A 16,157-nucleotide genomic window follows, 5' to 3' on the forward strand; every position below is an offset into this window, starting at 1 on the left:
AGGGGCGGAGTACAGAACGTGAGGGGCGGGGCCGGACTGGCGACAGTGGGTGGAGCCGGAATAGGGGCGGGGCTTTGCCTTCCCACGTGCGCTCGGCGGCCTCGTTCTGAAGTAGCCGCGCGCTCTGCAAACTCTGCGCGTGCCGCCTGTCTCCCGGGAAGTGCTGAAGGGCAGCGCGGTGGCGGCAGCATTTGCAACTACTGGTGGTGCACATCCACCCATCTTAGTGCACGTAACAAAATGTATTCTGCACATGGATGGACAAAGTTAGAAAGAAAGTTTTAAGTTAGGTTCACCACAAGCCAGCAGCTCTCAACCAGTTTCTGCTTCCAGCTATTGTCGAGGGAATCTCTTATTGGACCAGCTTCCTTCAGGTAAGTTCTGTGCAAGCTCAAAAGCTTGTGTCTGCAATCCTGGGACCAACACAACTCCCCCCACTTCACTGAGCTAATGCAGTCAGTCTTGAAGCAGGTGGGGTTGAAAGTTAAGATGTCAAAGACTGCAGGGACAGGGTACAATTGTACAAAATAAACCATGTTTTGAAAGAGGGCAGAATGAATGCAGCATTTCCTAACCGTTCAAGAGACTTGAGTTTAGAACGTCAATGTTCTTTTTATAGAGTTGTGCATTTTCTTCCTGAACATGTAAATGATTATGCAGTGCTATGGTTTTGAGATCAAGCACTGCACCAAAGCATCAGTCATGTCTCAAGCCTTATTATTCATCAGAGAATCCACCGAGGAGAGAAACCCTTCAACTCCTGATTGTGGGAAAAGCTTCAGTCAGAAGGGACAGAGGAGAGAAACCTTGTAATTGCTCTGACAGGAAAAAGGTTCAATCGGAGCAACTAGGTTTTGGAACACCAGACAACCAACAAGGTGAGAAACCTTTTCATTGTTCTCACTGTGGGAAAATGGGCTTAAATTGCAGCAAGGGAGATTGAGGTTGGACATTGGGAAAAACATCATCAGGGTGGTTAAACACTGGAATAAATTGCCTAGGGGGGTTGTGGAATCACCATCCCTGCAGATATGTAAGAGCGGGCTGGACACACACCTGGCAGGGATGATCTGGACAAGTGCTTGGTCCTAATACAAGGGCAGAGGACTGGACTTGACCTCTCCGAGTCCCTTCCAGTTCTTGTGTTCAAGCCCTTGCTGCTTTTAGAGTAGGTTTGGCTTTGAAATACAAGTGCACTGCACTTGCTTGAGGCTACGTCTACATTGGCAAGATTTTGCGCAAATACTTTTAACGCAAGAGTTTTCGTGTTAAAGTATTTGCGCAAGAGAGCGTCTACACTGGCATGTGCTTTTGTGCAAAAGCATCCGTGCCGGTGTAGACACTCTCTTGCGCAAAAAATTCATGTTGACTGTCTACACTGGCCTCTTGTGCAAGAACAGTTGCGCAAGAGGGCTTATTCCTGAGTGGGAGCATCATAGTTCTTGCGCAAGAAGCACTGATGTCTTACATTAGAACATCAGTGTTCTTGCGCAAGAATTCGCAGCCAGCGTAGACAAGCAGCACGTTTTTGCGCAAAATCTTGCCACTGTAGACTCAGCATGAGTGTATGCATCTCTATGCCCCCAATGGATCCAATCAGAGCTTCTTGCCACCCTGTTCAAAACTTCTCCTTCACCTCAAATGTTGAGCCTGTCTTGTTAGATTCATTTTCTGCCAGGGCTAGAGGCAAAGCCTCCAGGGCCCGATCTGTCTCCTGCTATACCAGGGCCAACTCAGACAGCTGGATTTTCCATCACTGGTGGAAGGGGGCATTAAGGGGACTCATCCATATAGGTGCTACCTCAACAGTAGGAGACTGTTCATGGGTGACCAGTGTATGTACAACCAACCGGACTTACGTTCTTAAACATGTATGTTAGTGCATGGACAGGGGAAAAGAGCCCTGGGCTGAAAAACTTGAGGGAGGCTTCAGACTTTAAGCCTAATATTCAGCAAGCCGAGTATTCAGAGCAGTGTCTCACTCCTGGGACCCTGCACAGCCCCCAGAGCGGAGGGGGGAGCTGCTTTATGGGAGAGGCCTGTGCTCGAGAAGCAGGGCAGGCTGATGGAAAAAGAGGTGGGGTGCCAGGGGAAAACAGTGTGAGCTGTAGGCAGGCATCTGACAAGAGGCAGCCCCACAGCCCCCCACAAACAAGTAGCAGTTCCTCCCATCAGAAGGGGAAACAGCTGGTGAGTGGTAGCTGAGCACAGTCTTGGGGGGAAGGGGTGGGAAGAGGCCTGCGGCTGGGTGCTGAGGCAGCACTGCAGACCCAGCTGCAATGGTCCCCCAAATTTCATGATGTAATTCTAGGGTCCTGACCCCCAAAAAGTTGAGGGGTTTTGCAAGGCTGTGGTAGGCAAGTTTCAGTACCGCAACCTTTACTTCTGCAGAGCTGCTGCTGGTGGCATTGCTGCCTTCAGATCTGAGCAACTGGAGAGCAGCAGCCGCCGAGCTCTGAAGGCAAAGCCATGCAGAAGGAAGGATGGACTGTCACAGTATTGCCACCCTTACAGCTGTTTTGCTACTGCAGAGCAGGATGCCTTGGAGCAGCCATTCTCTAGTGGCCCAGCTCTGAAGGCAGCAGAGAAAGAAGGGCAACATAGTATGGTATTGCCACCCTCACTTTCTGCCTGGCTGCTGACAGGGCTGCCTTCAGAACCAGGCACCTGGCTAACAGCCGCTGCTCTCCAGCTGCACTACTCTGAAGGCAGCACAGAAGTAACAGTGACAATGTGCCCCCCTAAATAACCTTGTGACCCTCCGGAACTCCCCTTTGAATCTGGATCCTCCATTTGCGAACTGCTAGTCTCCCCCATGAAATCGATACAGCACAGAGTAAAAAGACAAAGTACCAAATTTCACAAGAGGAGACCTGCTTTCATGGTCTGTGATGCATTTTCTATGGCTGTGAATTTGGTCGCCCTGCGTCTAACCGATGTCGGGCTGCCTGCCAGCATCACCTGACAGCCTGCAATAGTGACTCTGGGACTCATGTACATGCTTCTGCGCAGCTCTCTCAACAGTTGCTGCTGAAGCCTAGTGATCACCTTTAACCTGCCAGCATCAGTACGTCCCAGCTGACAAGCAGGGAGAAGGACAGTCCTAGGGAAGCTGGGAGACCCGCCAGTGACAGCTCCCTGCTGTGTCTGGAGCAACAGGGCCACGGAATGTACCACCCCTTGCTGTTCCCCAGGGGGACCCCGAAACAGACCATCCTGTGCACTTGCCTCGGGGCTGCATGGGAGAGGGAGGAGTCAGATCTCACTCAGTGCCTCGGCAGCTGTCTACCCACGGCCCTGCTCCGTGCCAACGCATGGGACTGTGCGGCAGTTTGGCCCACGGAGGTTGTGTGGGGGCTGCGCCCACAAGGAACGCATTTGAGCAGCTGCTCATGCTCCAGGAGCCTGGTGGGACATATGGTTCGTGCCCTGTAGCCGCAGCTCCCCATTCGCAGCCCATTGGGACTCGCCCAGGCTGGATACTCGAGGCCGGGGGTCTGGTTAATCGCTTTTATTTCCGCGAGTGCTGTACAGTCACCTCAGTCGCCCGCCACCAGGTGTGCCTGCTGTACAGATCTGCCTTGCGCCCGCTGTGCTCTCGTGCTGCGGGGCGAGGCCCAAATAAATTACCCGTGTCCCCATGCAGTGCCCCCAAGCACCGTGCTGGAGAGGGTCGCGATCAGCCCTGGTGTCTTGCTCCTTACGGTGCCAGGGCAAAAAACACAAAGTCCCCTGCGCCGGGGGAGTGTCCGATTTGGAATGCAAGCCATGGCGTGACGGCCTCTGCGTGCGGCTCGGAGATGGGCGCCGCTGCCCAGGAAGCTGGTTTCACCCTTGTGCCTGGGCGGGAGGTCTCAGCATGGCATGGCAGCCTCCGAAGGCAGAGGGCAGCACCTGCGGGGTAGGGCCACGCGTTAGGAATGGCTAATGCCCCGCTGAGACACAAATCCCGCAGGCCCCATGCTCTAGTGCCCCCTGTTCCCGGCAGGCAGTGTCAGGGGCTGCTCTTGCTCCATCTCCAGCTGTTACCATCACAGGCCATGTGCCACCGGGAGTCATGTCCCTGCCTCCCAGGCCCGGTATCGGACACCGCAACACAAGGGCCTCCAGACCGGCACCCTCAGGCCGTGTTACAGGAACGGGCCTGGCCACTCTGCATGCAATGACCCCCAGTGGGCACGGGCAAGGTAGCCCCCAAGGGAGGGGCCAGGCGAAAAGCCAGTCACGAAGGGAGTTGAGCAAGGAGCCAGGATGTCCCCAGGCGCAGAGAAGGCGGTGTAGTGCTGCAGCCTGGCCAAGCCCCAATCCACTCGCAAAAGACACCCGGTCGTGCCAATGCCTCCCACCCCTTCCAGCTACCACTGGCCAACTGGCTCCAGACAATACCTGGCCCCTCCCCAAGGTCCCAGCCCAGCAGGCCTGGGGGCCACCTAGCAGCGTTACCCGACAGCTCCTTCTGGCTTCACAAGGACTCCCCCTGGCTTCTGTTCCTGACAGGGGAGCTACCCCCTTCCTGCCCCTCAGCAGCCCAGAGTGGCCAGTGACTGGCATGCCTGCTGTGGGCAGCCATGGGTACTGGTCAGCACGTGGGCTGCCGCCTCCAGGCACGGCCAGCGCAGCCCTGGAGACCGACACTCACTCCATCTTGGCCTCCAGGCGATGGATGGTCTGCTTGTCCAGGTAGCGGCAGAACAAAGAGAGGAGGTTGCTGGGGAGGACTAGGGGCTCCACCAGGGCGGTCTTGGGCACTTGGGACAGCTCCTTGGCAACCAGGAACACCGTGTCCGTCCTGGGGAGGCAAGCCCACCCGTGAGCCCCGGGCCAGCCGACACGGCCTGCTGCACAGGCACCCTCTAGGCCGCCCCCCGCCGCCTCACCACTTCTCAAAGTCCCCGCTGTGCGGCTCCAGCGGCGCGTCCGAGGAGAGGAGCCTCTCGCCGTGACTCAGCAGGGCGTACAGGAGCGAGATCCCGAACTGCGGGGAAGCGCCCTGGCTTAGACGTGGCCCAGGGGGAGTGTGCCCCTTGCAGGGCTCAGATCCCACCCGGGCAGCACTGAGCTCGCCAGCTTCCCCTCCTGGGGCCCTTCCTGCCCCACACAGCCCCACGCACCTGGTTCTTAAAGGTCATGGTGAGCGGCAGGTCGGTGGAGCCAGCCAGCGGCCTGGTCAGCTCCTGCAGGACCTCGATGAGCTTGCTGAAGGTCATCCGGCCCACCATCTCACTGAGGGGGCCGTACAGGACCGGAAGGGACTAAGCACCGGTGGGGAAGGAGTGGAGACGGGGGTTAGAGCCAGGCCCCCCGCCCTGACACCACACGACAGGCTCCCCGCCCCCTCCCAGTCCCAGAAGCAGGGGCACAGACCCAGCAGCCAGCACGGGCAGAGGAGCGGTCCCACCCCAGACAGGTGAGCTCATGCAGGCTGCAGACTAGACAGCAGCCCGACTAGGCCTAACCCCCGCAGCGCAGGCTGCACACACCTGCTAAGCTCCCCCAGCACCCGGGGCCACCAGAAAGACCCCTCTGACCTCGAGGGCCCAGCTGGGATGGGACAGGCCAATTCCCGGCTCCCCAGGGGAGGCAAAGTGGGGCCCCACCCCAGGGCTGGCCTCTCCCCGACCCCTGCAGGCCACTACCTCGTCCAGCGTGTCCTTCCGCATGAGGAAAGGCAGGTGGTGGGTGATGGTGACCAGGATCTCCTCCGCCTGCTCCCGCGTCAGGTGCGGCAGCAACCGTGCCGTCAACTTCTTCCCCTTCCGCACACACAGGATCTGCAGGAACTCGTCCTCTGCCTCCCTGTGTGAGAGCCCCAAGCTGCCCAGGCCGGCGGGACCAGCCCCCCTTCCACTGGCAGCGGGGAGCCCCCAGCGGGGGGGCCCTGGCCCCCAGCGGGGGCGTTCAACAGGATCCACCTGGCCTGGGTGAGGGGAAGAGACGGCGCAAGGCCCCAGTGTCCAGGTGGGACCTGGCCTCGCCCAGTGGTTGAGGTGACTCAGATGGATGGGAGCACTGTTTGCAGGCAGGAATGTTTCTGCTCCCCAAACTCACGGGTGCTGGGAGCTGCATTTGGCCCCAGAGATCTGGGGTTCTAACAGCATCTCCATGGGTGAGGCCTGAGCTGCGCCATGGGACTGCTACCTGCCACCCTCCCCAGATGGCCCCGGGACCAGCCGTGTGCCGGAATGGTGCACAGATGCACACCAGCAAACTCACTCCTCACTGTCGCATGCCCTGATCTTCAGAGCCTGGTAGATGCGCCCCACTTCATGGCTCTTCTTATCCCGGAAACGGGGGTGCTGCTCTTCGGGTAGCAGGCTCATCTTCCGCTGCGTCTCCTCCACTTCCAGCAGCTGCAGGAACATCTGGGGATGCAGGAGAGAAACTAGCAGGTGGGCCAGCGAAGGAACAGTGGGATCTGAGCCCCACACCCACCTTCCTCTCTGGAAGGACAGTGGCCTGCACCCTACACTCCTCCCCCAGCACCCCGCCTAGGAGCCTGGCTGAGCCACAAGTGGCTGGAGCATCCCAAGAGATCCCAGCCAGAGATGGTGCACCAGTGACTGCCCATCGGGGTGGGGAGGGATCTGGGGCCCTCCGGGATCTCACTCCACCCTCACTCAGCCACCTGGATCTCCTGGGCCCGAGCAGCCAGACATGCCGAGTTCCGGGCCAGGCAGGGTTTGCGGACGGTGGGGAGAACAGAGATCCAGCTTCTAACCAACCTCCTCCCCTCCCGCTGCTGTTCCCCTGCCCAGCATTGGGAGGGGAAACCTCTTGCCCTGAAGCCATGGCGCTGCCCAAGGCCCCTCTCACCTTCTCGATCCTGTGCAGAGCCCGAAGTCGCTGGTTCCCCGCAGCCTTCGGACCGGGGGAGAAGGGAAGACAAGTTACAGCCGCTGCAAGACACAGCTGCCTCCCGGCCACAGTGCCCAAGCCACGGCAGGCTTGATCGGGTGATGGCGGCTGGGCCCGGGGCAGCCCACAGGGGGCGCACGTCCAAGGGCCCTGTCAAGTCCAGGAGCTGACCCCAGTGGCCTCCACCTGACCCGGCTACTTGCCCATCCCCAGCGCAATGCTCATCTCGCCAGGGCCAGAGCCGGGGGGCTGGAGCCTCACGGAGCAGCTACAGATGGGGGTGTGGGTCCCAGTACCCCCGTGAAGGCAGCTGAGAAAGCGCCTAGTCAGCGGGTGCAGCAGGGCCCAGGCAGGCTCAGGGGAGCATGGCAGCCCCGTACCTACCTCCTCCTGCAGAGCGTGGTGCACCGCGTCGATGGCCCGGCGGGGGCTGTAGCATGTGGACACGGCCACCTGGCCCAGCGAGCCTGCAATCCGCACCACTGGAAGGAGAAGCAGATGTGCTGAGACCCCACCCACGGCTCCCCCCACCTCCCCGCCACCCTCCCCCGCCCTTACCCGAGTCGTAGATCTCCATCTTCTGGATGTATGGTGTGACCAGCTTGGGGGGCTCCTGCTTGTTGCGCCCCCCCAGCAGCTCCTCCTCTGCCTGCTTCCGCTCCAGCTTGTGGTAAAAGGCCTGCAACGGAGAGGACGGCCAAGCTGCCATGAGGGGAAGCAGCAGGCTAGTCTGGGGCTACGTGGGCTGTGGTAGTGGCCCATTGACACGGGAACCAGGGGCAGCCGGGGCCCACGGCCGCCCTGCCCCTTTTAAGAGAAGTGCAGAATTCACGCCACCCGCAGGCTCCCTCCCACCCCCGCAGAATAGATCCTGCCCAAGAGGTGCTGCAGTTACACCCTTCACCCACCAGGGGCTGCTGTGGGGCCAGAACTGGGCAGCCGGCTCACACCCACAACAGCCAGCCATCTGGAGGGCGCTTTGGCTTTGCCCTCCCCTCACTTCTGTCAAGTTTCTAGTGCCCCTGCCATGGCCCCAGGTCTGAGCTTGGACCAGGGAGGCCTCACCCAGTCACATCAGTCCCGGGGCCCCTGCTGGGGGTAGGAGCAGTTTAACTGGTCCATCTGCCCTAGGCAGGTTTCAGAGCCACCCCCAGCAGGATCTGCACCCGGAGCCAGCTGGGGCTATGGGAGAAACCCAAGTCTCACCCAGCCATGGAGGGGAGGTGCCACGTGGCTCCTGCCCTGCTCACCTGGTAATAGTAGTCATCCAGGTGAGGATTCTCGCTCTGCAGCTGCATCATCTGCACCTTGATCACCCAGTCCTTCTCCTTGCACGTCATGAGCCCGGCATAGGGATCTGCCTTTGGGGACCATGGCTTTTTGGGGGAGACGCTGCAAGGCAGGAGCCGCCCCCCAGTGTTACTCCCTGGGGACGCAGCCTGGGGCAGCACCCCGCCACTCCCAGTGGTTCGCACCCCATCAATTGATGGCCTAACGAGAGAGGAATCCGTATGGGGAGGCAGGGAGGGCCTGGGGCACAAGGAAATGAAAGGCCTCTGGTTGAGAGGGTTTTCTGGCTGCTCCCCCTCCAGCCTGTGCTGTGCATCTGTGACCCCCCGCCCCCCACCCCTCCACTGGCCAGGATCATTGCAAGGCAGCCTGGGGGTCCATAACCTCCTACACACCCACCAGCTGGGATCATGGCAAGCCAGTAGGGGGGGTCCATAATTCCCACCCACCCACCCACCGGTTGGGATCACAGTAGATCACAGGTACAAACATCCAGGAGGAGACAGCTCAAGCCTGCTTGCCCAGGACTGGCACTCACGAACTAGTGCCATCTCTTAGGGGCGCAGCTGCCCCACAGGCCCCTCGCTTAAGCTCCAGGGAAAGCCTGGAGAAAGTCCCAGAAAAGCAGCACAGCCTAGAGACAGCAGGGGGCAGCATACAGTGAAATGTCTGGGCCCCCCACCCCCTGTCCCGTCCCCAGGCTGCACCCACACACCAGGAGCACCAGGCTCAGGTCCGTAGCCACCTCACCACATGCTGCTGGGCCCCCCAGTCCCTTACAGCAGCCCCCAGCCCGGCTCACCTCTGCGCCTGCCCTCGCTGCTGCTGCTGGGTCAGGATCCGCTGGTGCTGAGGGTGCAGCTGGGTCATGTGGCTGGGCACGCTGCAAGGAGAGGCAGTGGCGGGTGAGGCCAGCAGCAGGACCAGCTGATGGGGGGCATGGCCATGAAGATGGCTGGGGGCAAGCATGGAGCAGGAAGGGCGGCTCGCCCAGGCAGTGGGGAGATCAGACACGGTGACGCCCCGGAGGCTGTCCCTCCTCCCCCCATACCTGAACTTCAGCGGGCAGCTGGCGGATGGGCTGAAGAAGAGCGAGGGCTCCAGGGAGGGGGACGTGGGGCCGAAGCGCATGGCCAGCGGCTGCGTCGGGGTGCTGATGTTGCGTGACATGGGCCTGAAGGGGGTCGGAGACACATACCCCGGGCTCTGAAAGAGGAGGGAGGGGTCACGGCTCCAGAACCCCGCCCCTGACTAAGACTCAGGGCAGCACAGGCGTGGGGCGCTTTCCTTCATTGCCCCTCCCCCCGGCAGTAGGAGGAGGGCAACACCCCAGAGCCAACCCCCTGCATGCTGTAGTGGAGCTGCCTCTGCCCCCTGCTGCTGAGGACAGTGGCCAGGCGAGCCCCTTGCAGCCCCCCCCCCCCCACCAGGCAGGGCCAGGAAGCGCCCGTGCTCCACAGGCCAGGAGCCCTGCAGCAGGTCCATCGCCAGCCAGGAAGGATGGCACGGGGACCCAGCGCCCCTACTGGCTGTCAGACTGCCCACCCTGCCCATCCCGGCTGAGAATCCCCGCCTTCGGCCCCTTCCAGGCCACAGCTGGGAGTCCAGTGCTGGGGGAAGGGGGGTTACCTAGTGGGCTCCAGGGATCTGGCCCCATCCCCTTCTGATCCACACTCTACCCTGCCCTGTGTCCTGCTTGCAAGCCATTCCCTAACCTCCCTGTGCGGGTCTGCAGGGCCGTCGCCTCGCTGGACTGGCAGTATCCAGCTCTAGCTGCTCACCCCAGCTGTCCAACCTCGCCCTGGACTGGAACTGCACTTGGAGCCGCTCCAGCTCCTTGCCCCATGTCCTGCACTCGGTGCTGCCCACCTCAGCCAACAGGGCAGCGGGACTGAGACAGGCACAGAGGAGAAGGAGTACAGCTCCAGAGGGCAAGGGCAGGATGCCACAGAAGAGATATCGAGGCTGGCCACGCCATTGGGAAGAGGAGAACGGGGAGCTGTTGGAGAACAGCTATGCAGAGGAGGATTTCCTTTCCCCAGGAAACAGAAAAAAGCATGGGGGATTACAAGGCAGAACATCTGAATTGGATGAAAGGAGGGATCCTTTATGTAGCCACCTGTGAAACTCCCTGCTGGAGGACAGCAGCTTAGTACAGGACAGGAGCAGATGTTCCCCAAAGAGCAGGGGCGGCCCGTCCATATAGGTGGTTGCCTAGGGCGCCAAGTTAAATGGGGTGCCAAATGGTGGCACAATATCATTGAGGGGTTTGGAGGTGGGGGCGCCGATTGCATGGTTCGCCTAGGGCGCCAGTTGCTGGCAGCTAGTCTAGGGCTGCTCCTGCCAAAGAGCAGGATCTGCGGGGACACTGACCAGGGCAGAAAGGTTTCTTGAGCTAGGGCTTGCTCAGAAGAAACTGCCCCCCACCCCCAGCACGGAGCTGTGCTAGCAGCCAGGCCAGACAGGCCTTCATGCCTCCCCCAAACTCCCTGGGGCTGCCGCAAGGGGGATGGGCTGACTGGCTCCAACAGCGCCCACACCACAGGCCCGAGGGCAGACAGGAAGCCTCCGCCATTCCAGAGAGCCCTGGGCCGGGAGGGGGAAGCCGCTTGGGGCGTTACCTGCTTGGGGGTGAAGAGAGGCGGGGCTCTGCCAGGCGGTGTGAATGGACGAGGGGGACCCATGGAGCAGGGCATCATGGGAGACTGCTGCAGAGCAGGAGACAGGAGTGTTACCCAAGCGGGGCCAGCGTCAGCCCCTGCTGCGTTCAGCCCCATGGGCGTAAGTGGCAGGGGCGGTGCTGCAGTGAGCCTGGGGTGGCCCAAGGGGACGCAGAGCAGGGGAGAGAAGGGGAGGGCAGGAAGTCACTTTACCTGCCGCATAAAGCGCTGCGGGAAGGATTTTGGGGACATCATCCTGAAGTCTGGGCGCTTGAGTCCAGGGGAGCCCAGGTATCCCCTCTGCGCTGGGGAGACAAGGAAGTCCAGGTTCATATGCGATGTGGGGGGGGCCCTGTCCAATGCCTGGAGAATGGCTTTGTCCTACAGGAAGACAAAGAGAGAACCCTTCTGCTGTCCCCGGGTGCGCCGAGTCGAGCTGGAGGGAGACGGACAACCCCGGCAGCCCCAAGGGCTGCTCTCAGTGCCGGCACCCCAAACCAGGTCAGACCGCCCCAATCCCCAGGGAGCCGTTGCTCTGTCTAAGGGACCAGCGGTGAAACCGGACCATTCCCAGCGTCACCCCTAGGCTGGGTGCGGGGGGCAGTGGATAATCCCAGCTTTGGAAAGCAGCTGCATAGACCTGCCTGTGGGCCAAGGAGCCAGCCAGCCCTGGGGTGCGGAGGCAGAGTGGAGCCGGGTGGGGAGAGCTCTGCACCGGAGCAGCTCGAAGGACGGTGGAGCCCACCCCCTCCTCAGAGCACAGCCGGGCGGGCAGGCTTTCCTGAGCCCACAAGGACTCTGGAGCTGTGGGTACGCCCGACCCCCAGAGCTCCCGTGTTGCCCCTCCGCGGCAACCTGGCTCCAGAGCGTGGCAGGGTGGGTGCCTTCTTCCACAAGCCTTTGCACCAGTGTGGCCAGAGACCACCCAAGGAGCCTCTTCCATGCCAGCTCTCCCCCAGCTGCCAGGCCTGGAACCCTCCCTCCTTCCTAAGGTGCCTTCTGACTGAAAGAGCCCCCTGCCCACAGGCCATGCCAGCACCCCACCAAAGTCCTTGCCTCTGCCTGATACTCAGCAAGCCCTTTGGTTTGAGCTCTGGACCCCCCGCTGTTCAGGGAGGGCGCAGGGGACCCCCAGTCTCGGCTCCAGAGCATCGGGAGGCTTCATGCCCAGGCGCCCAGTGACAGGGATGAAGGCGAAGGGCGGTGCTCACCTCCAGCATGCGGTGCGACAGGATGCTGCTGGGGGACGGGGGCCACGCGCCAGAATCCGCAGCCATCTGAAAGGGATGGGAGTTAGGCCCAAGGGAAGGACTCACCAAGCGCAGGTGGAGGGAGCAGAACAGCTCGAATCCCAGCTTCTGCCAGTGGGAGGCGCTGCAGGAAAGCTTAGCAGCGTACCCAGTGTGCGAACCTACAGCTACTCCCAGCAGGAGGCGCTGTGGGGCTACTGTGGTCAGGGGTACGCCCAGCCGCTCACCCCACTCCAGGGCCTGGGACAGGAGCAGGCTGGGCTGGTGGGGGAGGTGAGCACGCTCTTACCACGTCATCGCCCTCGAACTCTCCCCAGGTGGAGCCGAGCCGGCTGTCGAGCACGGCGGAGTCCAGGCTCTGCAGGGCAAAGAGCAGCACTTACAGGGAGCCCAGGAGATTTTCACTCAGTCTCTGGGGTCTGCAGGATCCAGCTTCCCTGCCCTCCCTCTGGCCCTTGGGGAGAGGGAAGGAGGCTGGCTGCCAGGGAGAGTGGGGGTCACTGGCTCCCTGCATGGGGGGGGATCATCCTCAGTCACTCACTGCCTGAGCCTGGGTCAGCGAGAGGAAGGGGCAATGCAACACGGCTATCTGCCAGGGCACCTCTCCCCAGCCCTGCGCCCGTTGGTATCGTTCCTGTTCCCAGGTCACTGAAGTTAATGGGGAGAATCCCATGCATGGAAGAGAGGGGGCCCCCTGCCCAGAGAGCTGGGAGAAGACAGCACCAACCCCCAGGCACCCACATACCCTCCTGGAGCCCCACCTGCCTCACCTCCAACGGGGGCTTGCTGTGCACCGCTCTCATCACTGCCGGGTCTCCCAAATCATTCTGCTCCTCACTGTCCTCATCATGCAGCTCCTCCTCTTCCTCCTCCTCCTCCTCCTCCTCTTCTACTACTTCTTCTTCCTCTTCCTCCTCCTCCTCCTCCTCCTCTTCCTCCTCCTCGTCCTCCTCCTCTTCGGTCCCGACATCCTCCTCCATGTCAGCGTAGTCATCATGCTCAGCACCAGGCCCTGCCTTGCCATCTTCCCCTGCCTCTTCCATCTCCTCCACCACGGGCTGCTCCTCTTCGGCCTCCTGGCCCTGCTGCTCGGTAGCCTTGTCCTCCTCCTTTTCCTTCTCCTCCTCCACCGCTGCCACCTCATTTTTGCCCACAGGACTCAGCTCGGGGCCTTTATCGGGAGGAGCCAGGGCTTTTGCCACTTCCTCATCTACCGAGTCTCGATCTTTGGAGGAAAGGAAGGAGAGTTCCAGTCAGGGGCAGAAAGCCGGGGGACGGTACAGTCTGAACTGCCACAAGCTCCTGCTGCCTTGACCATCAGGAGAGCTAGATGCTGTGAAATTGCCCTTTGAGCCTCCTGCCCCAGGAGGTGTGATCTCTCCTGACATGACACCCTCAAGACCCTGTTCCCCAGGGTCCAACCCTCCCTGCTCCCTACTGCCCTCCTCCCAAAGTCTGCTCACCCCACCCCCCCCCCGGGCCCTGCGCTCATCCTCTCCCACCACTCCCCAAGCTCCTACCTAACCCAAATGTCATTTCATTGTACAAGTCGATCTCCTCATCTTCCTCCGCCATTTCTTCCAGCAAAGGAGCATCTTCGGCCAGAAGGTAATCTTCTAGGATCTAGGAGACAGAGTGAGGCGGGGAGTAGGGCGTGGAACAGCTAGCCCAGAAACGTGGCTGTTCTGGCCTGCCCCAAATGGGGGCCCCCCTGTTCCCTCTCCAAGCCAAAGAGCTAATGCCATGGTATTGACAAATACAGAGCGTTTAGCCTGCTTCAGTAGAAATGAACCGTGAGGCCCTGTGCTTGCAGCTTGTTTCAGGGACTCAGAGAATCAATGTGGGTGTGTGTGTCATCACAGGATCTGCCCACGAGACAAGCCAGAAGACCAGGATCTCAGCCTGTAAAGTTCCTGTTGCATGGAGCACGTCACTGAGTGGGACAAGCAAAGCCAGAGCAGCTAAAAACATGGCTACGTCTGTCCTTCTGTAGAGCAGACAACTGGTGCACACAGTTTCCTGGTTCCCACAGGAGCATAGACTGGGGGGAGGAGGAGAGAGGAACACAACCATGCAACGTTGTCACCCAAGTGTCATTTAGAAGGTTTGCTTGGCAACCATGAAAGCAAGACTTTAAAAAAAAAAACAAGGGTTGAGATTCTGCAGAGCCTGCCTTGGTCAAGAGGAGGAGATGAAGCCATCAGGGGGGCTCAGAATGGATATGGGGCCTGGAAGAGAGATGCATATCTGACACAGAAAGCCAGGGAGCCAATGGAGGGCATGTTGTTATTAAAAGTGCAGAACAAAAGGTCTTCAAAAGCAGCATTTTGACAGACCACAGGGAGCAGCAGAAGGAGGCTGGGGGTCATTGGGATAAAGGCAAGCAGTGACCCCTACATGGAGAAGTGGTTTATCTGTGAGGACAGCAAGGAAAGGGGTCATCAGACGAGAGACAGCCTCTAGCAAGAGAAGAGGCTGGCTATGGGGAAGAAGAGCCAGGAGGCTGCCCAGACCCAGGCCTGGGGGATGGGAGAGGGGTGAAGTTGCATGATGGGGGCACAGGAAGATGTGCTGTCCTGGTGCAGTAGTGCGAGGACAGCCCTGAGGAGCGTCCAGAGGCAGCTGGAGAGGTGAGTCTGGATGAAGGAGAAGCGGATTTGAGAACTGGCCTCACAGAAGCAGTAGCTGAGATGACCATGGCTCAGAGATGGCTTCAAACGAGGGTGGTGTTAGGTGGGGCACGGCCCAGAGGCCAAGGCAAGGACCAGGCTGCTAGCTAGGGAAGCCAACTCCAGACTGGAGAGCAGGACGGACATGCCCCAAGGGAAGCAAGAGCCCAGCCAGGACCCACCCGCCATCTGGGGTACACAGCTGCAGGCCCCAGAAGCTGGCCAGGTCCCCACCCAGTGGCTGGGCATGTCGAGGGGACCCGCCTGTGACCGATGGGAGCATCACTGCCCTTGCAGGGCATCCCCACCCATGCACCCGCCCTGCTGCTCCCCCACCCAGTGGGGGCTGGTGACTGCCCCGCCCAGCTGGCCGCCGGGACCCGAGGGCACAGCAGCTGAAGCAGGCGGGGGGCGGGGCGGTGCCAGGCGGGGCGGAGCCCCACATGTGGCAGGCGCTGGCATGACACAAAGGGAGCCCGCCTCTGCCCCAGACGCCCCCAGAGAGGGAGCTTCTGCGCTCCCGGGCTGGGGGAAGAGCCGAGGCGGCCGTGGAGAAACTTACAGGCGGCTCGCTGCTCTCCGCCATCGCGCGGCCCCCACCCACTGCGATTTCTCTCTATGGGGCCGGGCTCCGGCCGCCGGGCAGCTTTTAAAGGGCACCGACTGGGGAGCGAGGCTGCGCATGCGCGGAGGGTATTCGGCGGTATAGGTTGGCGGCGTTCAGTCAAGGTACACCTGCGCACGTGCGAGGCTGTGCTGCCTGCTCACCTGTAGCCCCTCACCCGCGCCCCCGGCTCTGTGCAATGGTACAGTCCAGGGACTTTCCAACCCCCTTCCGGCTCTGGGCAGTGGTGAAATCCTGATCCCCCTTTTCTGCCCCAGCTGGCAGAGTGCCCACCCTAGCCTGTGCATTGGGGCGAGGCTAGGTGGGGCTCCTCGCACGTGGGGTGCACCTTCAGCCATAGGACTGGCAGGTCCAATTTGTGCCAGACCTGAGACCCAGCACCTTTGGGCTTGGCCCTTCATAGTACATCCATTATGGATGTACAAAAAATTGCTCTGGTCCCAATAATTCTTTCACTGCAAATCCAGCACTGGGATGGAGGCTGCTGTCCTGTGGTATAGCTAGACTTGAGTAAGGGGCTTGATACAGTCTTGCATGGCCTTCTCATTAACTGCCTAAATGGAGCTACAATAAGGTGGGCGCATAACAGAGAGTAGTTATCGAAGGTTCACAGTCACACTGGAAGAGCATAAGGAGTTGGGTTCCACAAGGATCAGTCCTGGGTCCAGTGCTGTTCAATATTGTTATTAATGATCTAGCTAGAAAATGGTACAGAGAGCACACACATAAAGTTTGGGGATGATCCTAAGCTGGGAGGGGTTGCAAGTGCTTTGGAGGACAGGTTTGTAATTCAAAATGATCTGGACAA

General features: G+C 60.4%; 1 protein-coding gene and 1 long non-coding RNA gene across 5 annotated transcripts; one reads left to right on the forward strand and one right to left on the reverse strand.

The window, feature by feature from the left end:
• Nucleotides 1–90: 90 nt before the first annotated feature.
• Nucleotides 91–3,404, forward strand: LOC102455160 (uncharacterized). Its single transcript, XR_332407.4, has 3 exons — nucleotides 91–374; nucleotides 729–878; nucleotides 3,013–3,404. It is a non-coding gene; the product is annotated as an uncharacterized LOC102455160 (long non-coding RNA).
• Nucleotides 3,405–3,496: 92 nt separating this feature from the next.
• PATL2 (PAT1 homolog 2) lies at nucleotides 3,497–15,382 on the reverse strand. Of its 4 annotated transcripts, none has more exons than XM_075897494.1 (19): nucleotides 15,287–15,382; nucleotides 13,576–13,678; nucleotides 12,826–13,280; nucleotides 12,345–12,413; nucleotides 12,017–12,082; nucleotides 11,019–11,105; nucleotides 10,767–10,850; nucleotides 9,197–9,351; nucleotides 8,948–9,028; nucleotides 8,106–8,247; nucleotides 7,414–7,534; nucleotides 7,240–7,337; nucleotides 6,814–6,858; nucleotides 6,214–6,362; nucleotides 5,637–5,796; nucleotides 5,112–5,252; nucleotides 4,878–4,975; nucleotides 4,640–4,789; nucleotides 3,497–3,894 (listed from the first exon to the last, which is right to left on the reverse strand). In XM_075897494.1, the coding sequence occupies exons 1-19, from the start codon at nucleotides 15,308–15,310 to the stop codon at nucleotides 3,855–3,857; spliced, it is 2,268 nt and encodes a 755-aa protein (XP_075753609.1). In that variant the 5' UTR covers nucleotides 15,311–15,382; the 3' UTR covers nucleotides 3,497–3,854. The 4 variants fall into 4 exon arrangements, with proteins under 4 accessions (XP_075753609.1, XP_075753608.1, XP_075753607.1 ...); XM_075897493.1 differs by having other exon boundaries at nucleotides 10,767–10,853; XM_075897492.1 differs by having other exon boundaries at nucleotides 11,019–11,186.
• Between the last annotated feature and the right edge of the window lie 775 nt (nucleotides 15,383–16,157).

Source organism: Pelodiscus sinensis, chromosome 14 (genome assembly GCF_049634645.1).
Source record: "Pelodiscus sinensis isolate JC-2024 chromosome 14, ASM4963464v1, whole genome shotgun sequence".
NCBI classification, from domain to species: domain Eukaryota; kingdom Metazoa; phylum Chordata; order Testudines; family Trionychidae; genus Pelodiscus; species Pelodiscus sinensis.